We start from the raw sequence: 17,643 nt of genomic DNA on the forward strand, positions 1-17,643 counted from the left end.
ATCAACTGTCCACTGCCACCTCATGACTGAGTTTTAGCTGCATTGATACTTAATATGGACATTTTGACAGGCCATCCATTATTCACTCAACTCACATATATTAAGTATTTACTATGTGCCAAAAATTATTCTAGACGATAATAATTCACTAAGGGTATTAAGACAGACCTCATAGCCCAGCAGGAAAGATAAACAACAAACAAATAAATTTCACTATTTCCATTAATTGTAATAAATATCACCATGAAGTTTAGCTAGGTATTATAAAAAAGTAGAACAAGGGGATTCAACCTAGGGAAATAAAATTTTGAGGCTGAAATATAGAAGATGACAAGATGGCTGAGAAATACTTAGGGAGCAAGGGGGTAAGGGGAACACTTATGATAGCCCCTAGATAGGAAGAAGACTGACATAACACAAAGGCATCTCCAAACTCTATTCAGAGAATTTACTATATGGTAGCAAGAAAGAAATATCCTTCTAGCTAACTAGTATGTGTGTGTGGAGGGGGGCAGTTATTGAAAGGAAAACAAAAGAATCTCAAAGTAGCCAATAGGAGGAATAGGTGGTCTCTATGAGAATTGGAAAACCAATAAAAGAGTTTCTTTCTGTGACTCTAAATAACTTCTTTTCTCTTCTTCCCTTCATCCTGCCTTCCCATTTTTTCTTCCTCCCTCTGCTAGTCTCTACCTCTATCCTTTCTCTACCTCTATCCTTTCTCTATCTCTTTCTCTTCTTTGTCAAATGTCTTATTCTTTCACCTATTCCAATATGGCAGCTACCCATGAGTCTACATGATCTTGCTATTTCACTCCACTGCTAATTGCAATCTCAATACCTCTCCGTTCATTTGCCTGAAAGAGTAAATCTGGTTGATCATTGGCCACTGAATTGAATTAGTTGGTTGACTGGGGTCAGATGTCCATGTACTACACATCTTTTTTTTTTTTTTTGCCACCCAGAATTGGCAAACCAACTCATGTCCCATGTGATCCAGGTGGAATTCTACCCTTACCCACTTGGATGAAGGATATAACTCATACCTAAGCAACTCAACATAACATGTCACCAGCCATAAAAGGTGGCTCAGGTTATGTACATAAGTCAGACTTTGGGTGAGAACTTTGAGATAAAAGACATTACAAGAGGAGATATTCACCGTCCTTTAGATAACATGATGTCATATGATAAGGTAGAGATCTCTAGCAACCTTTTTGTGACATTAAGGGGAGCCAGAGTGAGCATGGGGCTAGCCCAAAGGAACCCAAACCAAGATTTGGAGGAAAAATTCAGTTGTGGTGGTATCATCTGAGTCCTGATTCCAGCCTCGCTGGAAACTGGTCCACCCCAGGACATTTCAAACCAATAAATTCCCTTCATTGTTTAAATCAGTTCCAAGTTAGATTTTTCTATCACTTACAAAAAAAAAAAGAAAAAAAAAAAGCCAAACTGATATGGCTTGCCCCTCACCTGATCAGTACGGGCCAAGGCTAAGGAGGGCAAGTTCATGTTTCAAGTGAGAAATGATTCTTGAAAAGGTGATCAATTCAGAGCCTATTCAAGGCAGTCGGGCAACTTAGAGGTTTAAAGAAGCAAATAGCATGACTAAAGCATGTTACTATTACAACCGAACTCATAAGCAAGGAAGGAAAAAATAGAGGTCAGTTCTGAATTGCTTTATCTTCTTTTCTAAAGAATTTTAATCATGTTTTTCATCACTTCATTAATTTTTTTCAATTTTTCTTGAAAACAGTAACTATTCTTTCTACTATTCCTTTTAGAAATAGCTACAGGCTATGTTTGAAACATCTCAAATGAGCTCCTCTTGAATTATTCATGTGAGAAAATCTCTACGTATCCAGAAATAGGGTGTCTTTCTGTCTCCAAACTTAAAAACAACTGATTGCATTTTGCTAAAAAGAAAAACCATTTCAACTGAAACCAGATTTTAAAAAAATATCACCCCATTTTTCTTTCCACAAATCAAATTTGCTGGAGAAAATGGGGGGGGGGGCGGTGATTGCACTACAATAAAACATTTGACTCTTTCTTACTATATGTTTATGTATATATCTCTTACCTGTCAGAGATTGTAAATAACCAGAAGGCAGTCAGCCATCTACTCAACTAAATTGAACATTTTTCTAGCACAATGCCACAATATCTGAGCCAAATTTCACTAATGGTAGATATTATTATAACTCTGGGCTGTAAGGTGAAAACCTTCTGTATAAATCAGGTCTCTATTTACTCCTCTGTTCATACTTTTCTTTTTCTTGATAAGGAGCGCAAATTTCCCAAGTTTGTATCCAAAGAAATGGAAAACATGTACATTGAGGAGCTGAAGTCATCAGTCAACCTTCTCATGGCCAATTTGGAGAGCATGCCAGTGTCCAAAGGCGGCGAGTTCAAGCTTCAGAAACTCAAACGCAGCCACAACGCTTCTATCATCGACATGGGCGAGGAGAGTGAGAACCAGCTCTCCAAGTCAGACGTCGTGCTGTCTTTCTCCCTGGAGGTAAAAAGCCCTAAACCCTTGAAAGTTTCCTGCCACAGCCCACAGGATTTGGGTGATTAGATCAGCTTGCTTTCCTCCTTGCACCCCAGGAGCAGTTATTAAAATAACAGCTTGCTAAGCATAGGTCAACTAATCAGCAAGTGATTCCCCATCTCCCATGCTTTCCTTAAGGAAATGCAGTCTTAAGAATCACCTCCTAAATTTAATCTTGCATTATTTTCCATCTTAAAGTAGCGCTCAAGGATATTGTGAAGACCTTATACAATTTAGAAAGTTTAAAATTTTGGCATCCTGTGTCACAGTTATGAGGGGAAATATCTAGCATCATTTGGTGCATTGTAGATTTTCTTTCTTGTCATCTCTCCTGTTGGCTACATGATAGAGGTCCTCTTGTTGCAGTGGAGCCTTTTCAGTTGACTTCATCACTCAAAGAAAGAACCGGTTCAGACTGGACTGTGGCAGAATGCTCCACATGTCAATAAATTTCTTTATAACTTCTATTCACACGTTTGCCTTTCATACGTATAATTTAGGGAGTGGATCTGATCTGGCTATGTTGGAATTGCCCGGGAAGCTGGTTCAGTGTGCAGATTCCTGACATCACCCAGACCTATTGATTCAAATCTTAACGGGGGTGGGGGAGTACAACATGGTCCAGTCACTTTGGAGAAGAGTTTGTTAGTTTCTCAAAAAGTTAAACATAAAATTACCAGGTGTAGAGTACAACTTTACTCTTAGATATCTACCCAAGAGAAATGAAAACACATTTGCCCATAAAATCTTGCTCCCAAAATGTTTATAGCAGCATTATTCTTACTAGCCAAAAATAGAAACAACCTAAATATGTATCCAAGGGTAAATAGACAAAATGCAGTACATCCATACAAGGGGTTACTACTTAGCAATTGATAGAAACAAACTACAGATGTATGCTTTGATTTAGATAAGTCAAAAACATTCTGCTTAGTGAAAGAAGCCAGACACAAGAGACACATGTTGTTTGATTCCATTGATATAAAATATCTAGAAGACGCGAGTCTTCAGAAACAGAAGTTAGATTAGTGTTGCCTGGGGCAGAAGGTAGAAACGGACATTAGGGACATTACTGGGGGAGATAAAAAATGTTCTAAAACTAATTTATAATGATAGTCATTCAACTTAGTAAAGTTACTAAAATCATTGCATTGTACACTTGAAATGGGTTAATTATAAGATATGTAAAATATGCTTCAATGAGGTAAAAAAAAAAAAAAAAAAAGAACCTCTGGGTGGAGTTTACCATGAAATTACCATTACCATTACCATTTTAATGAGCCACCCAGGTGCTTCTTATGCCCTCCAAAGTTGAGAACCATTCACAACTTATTAAAGCTCAGAACCCCACAAGGATTTTATGATAGACCTAGATTTGGGGAGACCAAGAGAATAGATCAAATTTCTGTAGATTTAATTAGGATTTGTAAAGACTAAATTAATTTTCTAGAACATCATTAAGGCTTGCTGTGAATTAACTGCAGATAATTTGTTTTACTGTGCTTAGTTCGGATCAAGATAGTCATAGTGTTTTCAACATGTATTTTGCAATTGGAAGTGGCAGTATTCAGTTAAATATAGAGCACTTGGTGTGTGAAAAAATCATCAGTGTAATTTCACAGAAACTTCCTTTCTTTCTTTTTTAATACCGCCACCTGAGGTACTGAGTGCTTTTTTCTTAGGTGTCTTTGAATTTGATTATTGCCAATTAGAGGTGGCAATTTATTCCCTATTGCCTCTTGTCTTTCTACAGAAAGTGGGAAAAAAGTGGTTTATTGATTTTCATGAAGTTTTTAAATCTATAATTTCCTAATTCTTTATCACTACTCAATATTATACAGCTGATTATCTGAAATATAGATGTGAGTGAGTCCCCAACCATACTCCCATGTGTACATGATTCAAACAGGCTTTAACTTGCAAGCATAAGCACAGAATGAAATGCCCTCGGGTTCCCAAATACTCTTTACTTGGAACACTAAATTGCACATATACTAAAACTGTCAGCAAACTCATTGTGCATCTGTATGTTGGGTGCGACAGTGAGGGTGGCAAGAAGAGGGAGATAGAGGACCATCATCTCATCAGGGCAGACCGGGTTTGAATTTGCAGGTTAGTACAAGACAGGTTTCATGTACTTACAGAATTGCATGGCTACAAAGGTCATGATAGAGCAGTTAACTGCAGCAAGAGAACTGAGGTCCAGGCTGCCCAGTGGCCCGGCCTTGGCCAGGGGAGTACGCTGATGAAATATAATGGGCACGTGTAGAGCACCATTATGCCTGCTTTGCATCATTAACTCCGTGAATCGTCACAACAATCTTTTGAGCCATTTGCAGATGTGGAAACAGCCTCAGAGAGGTTAAGAAACTTGCAAATGATTAGGCAGCTGTTGAAGATGCAAACGCAGGATTCACACTTCGATCTTTTAAATCACACACACAAAAAAAGTCTGTTTTCTACAATGCCTCCCATTTCTTTTCATGTGTATGTTCTTCCCACTGTGAAAACTTTCAATTACATACATCATCTTATTTGTTCCTCACACAACAGCCACAGAGAGATACAGGACATATATTATTCACATTTTAAAGATGAAGAGACTGAGACTGAAAGAAAAGTGGAGTGACTTCAAGGTCAAGTCATTTGCACAATGTCACATGAGTAATACAGTGGTTCTCAAAGTATGGCTTCTGGATCATCAGCATCAACATTAGCAGCACCAGGGAAAATATTAGAAATAAAAAGTCTTGGGCTGTTCAGAAAAGCTCTGCTTATTAGACACTCTGAGGGTGGAGCTCAACAGTTTCTGGATTTAATAAGCCCTCCAGATATTTCTGATTTGCACTAAGTTTGATAACCACTGGGCTAGTAAGCAGCAAAACTGACTTGATTCAAGGCCAGCTCTATTGTACTTCCTTGGATCAAGCCACTGAAGCAGTGTACACACTGGGTGTTGTATGTAAGTGATGAATCACTTACATACGACTCCTGAAGCCAATATTGTACTGTATGTTAACTAACTAGAATTTAAATAAAATTTTTAAAAAAGAAAGAAGTATACATTTTTTGCACAACCATATCCTTCTCTATGTGTCACGCCATTACCTCTTTTGGAGTACAATTGAGTGATATTTTTATGTACCTTGCTTACTATAGATCCCTGATACAGGTCATTTGTTTCAGATTTTTGAATCAGTATACCTGTCCCAACCTCCCCTCCTGCCCTCTCCCTTCTGACACATTATAGGACATACCACTAAATATGAGAATAGCGGGTGACTGAATGGACTCTAAGGGTAATGGTGGGAGGTGCCAGGAATTGTAAATGATATATCTTGGTCCAGCAAAACACTAGCTTTTTCCCTCAGTCTAGAACAGAGAGTGTGCAGCTGCAGGCATGTTTTTGTTTTGATTCAGCAATGTTGGCCTGCACAGAGTTTGTGTATTTTATTCCTCCCTTTTTGGATTACTGTCAAAATTTCAAAATCAGATTACTGACTTTGATTCTGATTCAGATTTCCATTTTCTGGTAGGAAAAATTGCAGTATCTGGCAACTCCAGACTAAGGAAAGACAAGGCAACAATAGGCTGAAACTGGCTATGGACTGTTCCATTTAGATGGAGCATATGCTCTCTTATTTTGCCCCTGACCCCACTACTCCCTGCTGCCTCTCTGACTCTAATGCTGAATGGTGTTTGCCCTTTATCTTAGCATTTGTCTTATGACTTATCTCATTGTAAAGAGAAAAGTGAATCTCTGGGCCTTCATCTCTATCAGGTTCTGAATTCAAAGCTAGACTATTTTTTTAAAGAAAATAAAAGAGAACCTATTTCTTTGTAGAAATTAAAAATGATCCTATGCATTCAACCCAGGAAAAAAAGCAGACTATTTCACATTACCTATCTGGCCCCTGTGAGCATCTGAGGTAGTGAGGGTTGTCTTTCCAGCTGAGAGGCAATAAGTTATACTGTGAAGAATTGCATCTTCATGTAAGACTGGTACCAGCCTAGCTGAAAGAAAACTGATAGAAGCTACTAGATACCTTTTGGGTTTCTGTAACTTCTTCCCATCTATATATTTTCTTCTGGGTGATGCTACCCAGGGGCTTTGGTAATAACCTCCACCATGTGTGATTCTTCTTCTAGGTGGTGATCATGGAAGTCCAAGGCCTCAAGTCCTTGGCTCCAAACCGCATTGTATATTGCACAATGGAGGTGGAAGGAGGAGAGAAACTCCAGACTGACCAGGCCGAGGCTTCCAAACCAACGTAAGTTCAGCTTCTCCACAGTTCATGTTCCAGAAGGCTGTTCTCATTGGCACCATTTTGTCTAGCTCCAAGTTAAAGGTCTGGTTTCCCCAGAAGGTTCTGGAAGGCATTTTCCAAATGAGATGACTCAATTAGATTTTTTTTAAAGATTGTATTTATTTATTTGAGAGAGAGAGAGAGCATGAGCAGGCGCAAGCAGGGTGGGGAGAACCTTGGGAGAGGGTTCTGAGCAGGGAGTCTAGTGCTGGACTGGATCCCAGGACTCTGGGATCAAGACCTAGACCAAAAGCAGACACTTAACCAACTGAGCCACTCAGGCACCCCAATACAATTATATTCTTATTTGGCAGCCATAATAAAGATTCCAGTTCCTTCAGAGCAGAGAACAAAAGGAAATTAAAGAAACAATCTCCATTCTGGAAGCTTTATGTATTCACCTTAGAGAATGTACTCACAGCTTCAATCCTTTGATACAATATACAGGAGTTTGATATAAATTTGTTTTATTAGATTTACTAAATAATATTTGATTTGTGGTATAAGCAATTTTTTCAGAATCTTTCTCTATGTGCCACAGTTATGACTATGTCAGTAAAGCAGTGAGTTGTATTAGATACACTACATTAATTCGTTCGGTCAACACATATTTGTCAGATGCTCACTGTGCGTGTACAAGGTGGTGTTGCCCAGTGGAAAGGACGGTAGTCACTGCTGTAGCCCTACAGAGATTACCGTTGAATAGAAAGATCAGAAATATAATCATGTAAATATGTAATTACAAACAGTTATAAATGCTGAAAAGGAAAGAGTGCTTCAAAAGGAGGTAGCAGGGGACCTAAATCACTTTGTGGGGACAGAGTCAGAGCAGGCCTTCTTTAGAAGTTATAAGATATTTGGGCTAATAGTGTAAAAGTTGAGCGAGGTGAGATGGGAGTAGAAAGATCATTCCAGGCAGAGTCAGCTTGAGTAAAGACCCTGTAGTCAGCAGATGCCCTGTGGGAAAGCAGAATTTAAAGGCCACTGCTGGAGCTAGAGTTCAGAGAACAAGATGTGCCATAGGTTGCCAGTAAGGCAAGAAGGGATCACACTATTAAAGGCCTTGCTAGACCATGAAAAAGAAAGTATAGGGATAGGTGATTAGATGTGTATTTTAAAAAGATCACTGTGGCTGCAGTGGAGTGAGCCAAAGCTGATGCGGGAGACCAGCTAGGATTCTATGGCAGTGGTTCATAAGAGTGATGATGACCAATTCATTTGGGTCAGTAGACTCTCAGGCCTCAACAATTCTGGAGAAGTCATTGCTTTTTTCCCCTCCCTATCCACTGCTTCTTTCCCTTCTTTTTCTATCTCAACTAAGCCAGCCTAGACTAATGAGCATGGTTTTTTTTTTTATTATTGTTAATTCATAAAAGTCATAAAAAGGGTAACCCCTGATACCAATGTATTACTACCTCCCCACTCCCAGAGCATTATGAGCTGTTGAGCAGAACATGTTCAAACAAAATAGTTCAAAGAAAGCACTGAATGTTTCTCAGACTAGAGAATATCTGAGGGCATTGTATGCCTTCAAGTGGTTCTTTGCATGAATAGGCAAAGACCTCAGATGCTCGGAAGCTGGGCAAAATTAACGAATGTAAGCAAGAAGCAATGGAAACCAATACAACTTGTCACACACTCCCCCTCCCTTTTTTAAAACTTAGTTTTAGACTGAAGATGATGCCATTTCTTTTTTACTGCCTGCCTTTGATAGAAATCCTAATTTTTCCTGCACCTCTCACCATGACCTGATCATTATCAATGCTATTATGTTATGCTGCATTATTTATACATGCTTTTAAAAATGTGTCATGGAGCGGGGGGAGAAAAACCTATTTGGTGTTACTGCAAACTTTTTAGGTGTTGGGCCCAATATGGTGTCATATGACAGAGAAGAAAGGAGAAAGCTCTGATTATCGTAATAGGCTGTTGTTTCATATGAACTATTTTAACTTAAAAAATAATTCATATCATTTTATTGGGTTTAAAGGTTTCAGCTGCCAGGGTAAATGATGAGCTGATTTTCATGTGCTTATGAATGTTTAAAACAGTTTCAGATTACAAATAAATATAGAACACTTCAGTCTACCTACTTGAAATACTCATTTCACATATATATTTACTCATATCCACACATGTGCATTATTATGTCCATATTAATAAACATTTCACACTGAAACATTTTGCTTTTCTAGACAAAAGTATATATTTTTTTCTATTCCATCAGTGAGCAGGTATTACTAAAACCTCACAGAGGATTTGCTTGTTTGCTTGTTTGTTTTTAAATATAATAGGAATGTAAATTTCGTGTCTAAGTTCAAGTCAGATCAGTCGAGTGCTGTGTGAAGAAGGGTTCTGAGGCCAAATCAATATTCAGAGGAAAATAGTACATGATGAACCTGTAATGTCTGCCATAGGAGAGGAAGAGATATTAAGTGCCCTGTATTTGCCATTTCTATAGTATCCCAAAGTGATATACCCAGAGTTTAAAATCTAGCAATGCTTGTGTTTCTTGCTGTCTCTTCTTTTCTTTCCCCAATTCTCTTCTTTACCTTTTTCTTTGTCATAGTTCAGTTCTGGAAGTTTTTCTCTGCTTCTGGCTTTATCTGGTAGTATGAATGACTGCTACTTGATTTTGATTACCCCAAAAAGTATCCTTTTGAGGGTTATCTTTCATCTATAATGAAAAAATCCACTTCATCATCTGACAAGGTTAGCCCTTTTCCTGCCTTACTCATCTTCTGAGTCTTGTCTTTGACTATTCTTACAGCCTGCTGATGCCCCTAGTTTATTTATATATTCTAAAATCAAAATTCAATTCAAGCCAGTTTTGTTACTCATTAATTCTATTGTTGCTACTACTAAGTATTTTATCCAATAACTGGAAACCAACATCTTATCCCTTCATGTGTCTACTAGGAACTCAACTTTTGTTTTGTTTAGTTTTTACCACATACAGTTACAAATCCAGAAGTACATTGCATAACCCAGTTTGTCCAGGTGTGGCTTTTTTTTTTTTTTAACTCTAATGTAGAGACAATTCTGATAAAAACAAGGGCAAGGAGAACAGTACCATGATTAAGCTTGGGAAATGCAAGACATTGTATCTTTTTCTGAGCTATTCAATGTTCATAGGCATTTAAAAACCTTTGATGATTTCCAACAGTACATAAACCTATTTAGCTTTGTTTACTCATGAGTTTCCCAAACTTATTCCAACTAATACCTATTAGCATCCACTGGAAATGCTAGTTTATATTGTTCAAACCTAGTAGTGGAGGCTCCAAGCTCTCTCTCACCTCCTTAGCCAACATTCTCTCTTCACTTACAACCAGGGCTCTGCCCGCCATGATCATTTTGGATGGAAAAGTGGAAAAGTACATAATATACGAATTCTGTGTTCATGAGTTAAATATACTTTGTGATTGGAAAACTTGGTGTATGTGTGAGCATGCACATGTGCATGTCCTCTGTTCATCCTTCATTTTATCAATCTGTGAGCTTACATGTGGGATGTTTTCAAGCAGATTATATATCCTCTCAATTCAGTTGTCCTCCTCTCCTGTGTTTTAACGTGGAAAAATAGGAAAATATGCTATCACAAGTTTTCAAGCAATATATTTATTTCAAAGAATATTGCCTCCATTTGTATCATATTGTTTCTGCTTCTGTGGGGAAAAGCAATGGAGCTGCTGAGGCAGAAGTAATTGAAATCATGTTTTTAGGCAGGCAATCTCAGGAAGACACGAAATGGGTGAAGAGAAATACTTTGTGGATTCAAGAACTCAGATGTATTTGTCCAACTCCTATGAAACAGAGCAGAAGACTTTTCTTCCCATGCCAGGTGTTTTTCAAAAGACAGCACTCTTAGCTCTGCTGATAACAGAGATTATGTTAGATTTTATCAAGACATGGCTTTGAGTAAAATCAAATCATGTGATAAGGAAGTAACCACTTTTCCATTTGTTTATCAGTTCTTCTGATCAGGACAAGGAGAACATTTTTATTTGGTTCTAATAGATCTTTAACACCTGCTCTGGGGCTACAGCCATGCGTGACATCAATCAAACTTTGGCCTCATGGAGTGTACATTCTGGTAAAGGGCATAAGCAGTAAATACATGAACAAATAAATGTGTAAAGTAATAACAGTTTCTAATTTGTGTTACTTTCTACTCATGGCTGATGGTACTGCTTTGTCTTCTGCTTCAGTGACATAAGTGTTCTTTTTTAAAGAAATATATTAACATTTAAAAGTGAATTAATTTAAATAAAATATATTAAGTAAATTAATAGCCCAGGTGGTACCTGGGTATAACAAAAAAAAAAAAAAAAAGATCATGGAAGTATCCTGTGTTGATATGTGGGAATAGAAAAGGTGGGGAAGATGGTATGCAAATTACTTTAGTTTGGGAAAATTAATGTAAGGAAACCGAACATATTCCATGAGTGGAAGATATACTCCAAAGTGACTTACTCAGTGGATGTGTACAGTAATAGTTACCTTCTAAAGGAAGCAATCCCAGAGGGTTAAATACCAGAGAAATTTAAGTGATCGGGCTAAAAAGAAAGGTACTTTCAGTGAGCAGTCCAATATTGTGCTAAAATATCCAAAATTATATTCTTCTGAATGGAAACCAAGGATGCTACTTGACATTTGGTTATTTAACTAGTTTATTATTCCCTGACAAGCCATGGGCTGTGTGACATATGGATTTCATTATTGTCAGGAATTAGAAAACACAACCAAACTGTTTCCTGCCTCTTTCCAAGGGAAGAAGAAAATAAGATGCCCTTGCTGGTAAATCTTGTCATAGCCCTAGTGTTTTTCAGTGGTACCTTATCTACTGAGATCACATTAAAGCAAAAAACAAAAACAAAATGCAATGACTTCCTGTAACATTTTTCTTCTGTGAAATATATTATTTGTCCTAATGGCAACTCAAAATGGGCCAGGCTTATTACGCTCAAATTACTCATACAAATGGAGCTGCATTAAAGTGCCCCCACAGTAAGTCAGTTACAAAGTCAGAAAAGGAAGTTGTACCGGCCAATTCTTTGCCTCGTGTATCATCTTAATGGTACTTCCTGTCTCAGTATAACCAAAGATGTTTTCAGTGTACTGGACCTTGGAATGATTTAAATGGAAAAATAATATTTTTCCTGAAATGCTTCTTTAAATTTTAGATGCAAGAGAATGATATAAAGGATAGGCACTTGCATTCCCTTAACAAGTGTACATGGGTTTCTTTCATTGTATCCACCTTGTGCTGAGGCTATAGCCATGAATGACATAGATCAAACTTTGGTCTTGTAGCATGTACATCCTAGTAAAGGACTTAGGCAATAAACAAATGAACAAATAAATATATAAGATAATAGCAGATTGCAATTTGGTTCTAAAAGAAATGAACAGGCTGCTGCAGTGAAAAGTGATGAGGAGGTAGGGTACTGCCATGCCCCAAAAACCCTGCTCAGAATAGGTAATGTGCCAATTAATACCTGAAGTATATGAAGAAACATTTAATCCAGTAATTCCACTCCTGGGTATTCATCCAAAGAAAATGAAAACACTAATTCAAAAAGATATATGCACCCCTGTGTTTACTGCAGCATTATTTACAATAGCTAAGATAGGGAAGTGACCTGAGTGTCCACCCATAGATGAATGGATAAAAAAGATGTGGAATGTGTGTGTGTGCATGCGTGTGTGTGTGTGTGTGAATATTACTCAGACATAAAAAAAGAATGAGATCTTGCCATTTGTTTTTTGTTTGTTTGCTTGTTTTTATTCATGAAAGACACAGAGAGAGAAAGAGACACAGGCAGAGGGAGAAGTAGGCTCCATGCAGGGAGCTGGACATGGGACTCCATCCTGGGTCTCCAGGATCACGCCCTGGGCTGAAGGTGGCGCTAAACCACTGAGCCACTAGGGCTGCCCAGATCTTGCCATTTGTAAGGCAACATGGATGAACTTAGAAGGTGTAAGTGAAATAAGTCCATCAGGGGAAGATGAATACTATGTGATTCCACTCATATGTGAAATGAACAAAGAAAAAAAAAAAGACAAACAGAAAACCAAACTCTTAAATACAGAGAACAAATGGGTGGTTTCTAGAGGGGAGATAGGTGAAATAGATAAAGGGAATCAAGAGTATGAGCACTGAGTAATGTATAGAGTTGCACAATTATGTTGTGTACCTAAAACTAATATAATGATGTGTGTTAATTACACTTCAATTTTAAAAAATGATAAAAAAGAAGAAGTACCAAGGAAAATATGCCAGGCACAGGGAATAGCAAGTACAAAGGCTTTAGATTGGGAAGGAGCTCCATGTATTCTGGGACCAGAAAGAAGAGCAATGTAGATTAGTCAATGATGGGGAACATGCTACCAGAAGAGACTAAAGAGCAAAGCAGGGCCAGACAACTCAGGGCCTCACAAGGCACATGGAGGGTTCAAACTTTATTCTAAGAACATGTGTTACAGGATTGCAGGGTCCTTGTCTCACGGAAAGGATGAATCTTGTGGACACAAAAGCATAAAGTGAAGTGAAAGTTTATTAAATGAAAGTGAGACCAGAAAGGAAAGAAAAAGCTCTCTAAAGTGAGAGGGGTTCCAAGTGGGTAAATGGGTTGCCACTAAGGACTTCTTGGGGCTGGTCTTTTATTGAAAACTTGACTAGGGAGCTTGTAGCCTTAAGATTCTTGTGCCATCTTGGTTTGAGCAAGGGCTACTGATAACACCCTTAATGACTTACTTCATTGAGGTTTGGTCATTTTCTGTAATTACACTGTAGCCACCAAAGAAAAACACTCCATGACATCCAGGGCCAGATAGTCTGGTCTATTCTTTAGTCTCTTATTCACTCTGTCTTAGTACTTCTGCCTGCCAGGAAGAGTTTCAGAACCTGGTCTGGGGCCCCCTATCTCTCCTTGCCTAGACCTTAACCCTTTCCTTACTCACATGGAGAAGCTGTCAGAGGGTTTTAAGCCAGGGAGAATATGATTGGATTTCTGTCTTGAAAGCTAAAGTGTCTTTAAGGATCAGAGTTAATTTGGAATGAAGGATATATTGGTCAACAAATATGGAGCATGTACTATTTCCCAGTACTATTAGGGTTGGGGAAATAATAAACAACTGACCCTTGAGATAGAGCCACAGAGCAAAGCTGGTGGGAAAAATCCAAGTGCCCCAGGCACAGAGTGATATATTTTTCAGGAGTCACTATAGCTTTCAGAACTGCAAAGGCCACCCCATGGCAAAGGAGTGAGGCCTCCTGAGAATCACCTCCTTTCATGTTTACTCTCTTGAAACTCCATGTTCAAGATCACAGTCCAGGAGACATTTATGTTATACTGAGTGGGCACTTGGCTACCATTTCTCTTGTTTTTCCTTTCTGAGAAAGAGGCTTAGCTTCTTTCAGAGTTAATTAAATCATAAATGGTAAAGGCCAACACTGACCCAGAAATTCAATTTTGCTAGGCTCCCAGAAGATGTGTGGGTTGGGAAGAAGCAAAATTATAATTACAGTTTTGGATGCTCAGAGGCTGCCCGGCCTCCCAACCCAGAAAGCTTGGTCTAGAAGCCACAACTTTTATTGAAAACCAGTTTGTGTTTGCTTGTGAGCTGGAGAGCAAAAGTAGGCTGGCTGATAAAATAAGAAACAGTAGGGTAGATGATGGAAAGGAATGGGGTGCTATAGAGACCAGGCTTCAGAGATGGAGCTCCTAATGCTACTCTGTCATAAATTTGCTACCCCATCTTATACAGCTTACCAAGCTTTCCAGCTTCACCATGTTCTGATGAGTGGTATCCAAGACCACTTCTCCCCCACCAATTCTATAGGTTATTTATCCAGCTGACCCAGGTAAGAGCTATAACGACAGATCTTGTGGCAGAATTTTCAAGAATTCCAAGTAACATGGAGGTGATGACATTTCTAAAGTTGGTAGGAGTTCAGAACTGGATGATTGAGTAGTGGCGAAAGTTTGACATTATACAGTGATGCTCTATCTTAATGTGAGAAATTCATGGAAGTTCTGATTTCATAGGTAGTAGGTATAAAAACAAGATGTATTTTTTCCCCTAACCCTTTAAGGACTAAGTGACACAAAGTTTATTTACTTTCTGGTTCAACTCCTTGAATACCTTGCCTGAACTTACCTGTCACTTGTACCTAATGCTGGAGTAATCTAAGATCTGGACTGATCACCCATTACTGTGGAAATCCCAATACATTTATCCCAAATGTGAAAAACCACTATACTTGTTACCCAGTGATCAGCGAAAATGTAGGAAGAAATGGCATATTGTTTCTTGTATGTAATAATGGCATGCAACCCAGGAACTCAATTTATCCTCACTAATAAGAAAATAAGAGAGGCTTGGTCTAAATTCATCAATGCATAGAAGCAATATGGCATCTTGGACGAGAGCATAGAATTAGGAGCCAGAGTGCTGGGTCCATATCTCAGCTGCATGATCTTGGACCTGTTACTTAACTCTTGTGCCTCAGTTTCCACATTCTTGTGAAAATTAAATTAATTAGCAAATACAAAATATTTAAAACACATGCCATTATCATGGCTTCATTCTTGTTTGGAAGGAGGAGAGAGAGATGGGGAAAAAATAGCCTGAGTCTAAAATAGCAATTAACATTGATGCAGCACCTTCTAAGCGCCACGTGCTGTGCTAAGTATTTCATAGTCAATGTCTTGTTTAATGCTCTACTGACACACCTATGAGGTACTATTGTAATTGCCTAAATTTTACTGATGGAAATATTGAGATTCAGAAAGGTTAAGTAACTTGGTCAAAGTTGCACAAATAATAAATAGCTGAGCCAGGAGCCAAAGCCAAAATATGTACTTTTAACTCATTCTGCCCTTCTGAAAGATATTATGCCACTAAAAAGTATTTTTTAATTAGCATTGACTACTCAGCAAAACTATCCAATAAGACTCATTTCTTTTCCATAAACACAGTTATTTCACGGGTTAAATCACTGCCCCAATTTAAATGTTGATGAATGTGCCGTCACACATTAGCACTAACACAGGTGTTCCACCTCACAGCAGACACTCAGCTCAGCAGGCATCCCTCAACCCATATGCAGCAGCACTGTTAGATGCTACATACATGAGTCTACAAAGATAAACCAGGGGTGGCCCTGGCCCCGACCTTCAAGGTGCTTTCAAAACCCCAGAAGAGCCACTGATAATAATAATCATCATCCCTCTTCATGGGAATCATTATCAATAACAATGCCCATACCATTCATTGAAATCTGCTAGGTGCCAGGCAATGCACTAACTATTATATATTTGAGTCAGACAGTCCTGGGTTTAAATCCCAGCTCCACCACTCACAGACTGGGTGACCTTGGGCAATAGATTCTTTTTTCTGAGATTCCATTTCTTCAAATTTGAGACAGAGACAATAATACAACCTGGCCTATAGGCTTGGTCCTGAAAATATGCTCCATATTAGCAGCTGAGTTCAATGCGCAGCACATTATAGCCTCTCAAGAAATAATTGCCAAACATGGACTATAATCTCACTAAATCCTACCTGGTACTGTAACAAATAGATCCCCTCTATGCCTCATTACACATAAGGAAGAGGAGGCTCTTCCTCAAGGAAATTAGGAAGCCTGCCCTAAAATCCTACAACTCCTTAAATCCAGGCTGTATGACTCCAAACACATGGAAAGCAAAGAGTCAAAACTGCCTAAGGAGAGAGGGCACAATGTCCAAACTTCTTTCCAGAGCCAGAGTGCAGAATCCTCAGGGAAGGCTGACATCAATTTGATGATATAAGAGCTGGTTCCCAAAGGCAAGAGGAATGCAAAAAGGCAGTGGTCTTTGCCCATTCCTCACCCAGAGTCATGCCAAATCATTCAGTCCCCTAAGCCTGGGTTCCTACAAGCCCATTCTTCCAGCTTCTTTCTGGATCAAAGCCTTTGTTCAAGAGAGGCTAGAATGCTACCAAGATCATCTTTCTCTGTGTATATCTGTTTTTACAAAAAAGCCTTCTGTGCTGTGATATAGAGCTCACCTCACTTCAGGAATGCAGATGAGTGTGGCTTCTGGAGAATGCAGATGCTCTTCTTATCATAATGCCAATCATCATGGTATTTGGAAACTTCTGGGACTCCTGTGCTTAAACTCTAGTCCCAAAATTCCCTGGGCTCCTTCATAAGGATTTATAGGTTTCACCCTACCCCATAGCTTCTGGTTCAGAGAGTTTGGGGTGAAGCAGCTATTTTGGGGAGCCTTTCATAGCTGGAATCTGGTTGGAAACATTTTGGTGAAAATATGGAAAATAAAGGTTCAACATAAGCATAAGAGCAAATCCTTTGGGGTGAGACAATCCCTAGATTGGATTGTGCCAATGACTTCGTTACAATGGATGAATGACTAACTCTTTCTAAACCTATATGTCTTCAACTATAAAATGAGGCTAATGATACTTGTATTATACTTGTTGATAAGGATTTGAATTTGATAATATATCAAAGCACTTGGCACAAATGTAAGAATTATTATTCTTATATTTATAATTTATTATTGTCTTCATTGGAGACAGAATAAAAGGGAAACAGGTAACAAAGGCCATCAGTTGGGTGCCTTTTTTCAGTTTAGATGCACTTTTATAGTTTCCCTTGAAATGTGTTCATTTACATGTAGATGACTTACTTGTACTTGGAAAAATCTGTGTATCAGGCTGGTTTTCTTATAATACCTTACCTGTAACCAATTATCATTAAGTGTTGATCAACTC

At 38.5% G+C, this 17,643-nt stretch overlaps 1 protein-coding gene across 9 annotated transcripts in view; it reads left to right on the top strand.

Annotated features, from left to right (window-relative positions):
* CADPS (calcium dependent secretion activator) overlaps positions 1-17,643 on the top strand; it is a 459,922-nt gene that overhangs the window by 219,059 nt on the left and 223,220 nt on the right. For all 9 annotated transcript variants that reach the window (XM_072785555.1, XM_072785556.1, XM_072785557.1 and 6 more), the window contains exons 5-6: positions 2,285-2,518; positions 6,701-6,822. In XM_072785555.1, coding sequence (XP_072641656.1) covers positions 2,285-2,518; positions 6,701-6,822 — 356 coding nt within the window. The remainder of the gene's footprint in view (positions 1-2,284; positions 2,519-6,700; positions 6,823-17,643) is intronic.

This window comes from Canis lupus, chromosome 19 (assembly GCF_048164855.1).
Source record: "Canis lupus baileyi chromosome 19, mCanLup2.hap1, whole genome shotgun sequence".
NCBI lineage: Eukaryota > Metazoa > Chordata > Mammalia > Carnivora > Canidae > Canis > Canis lupus.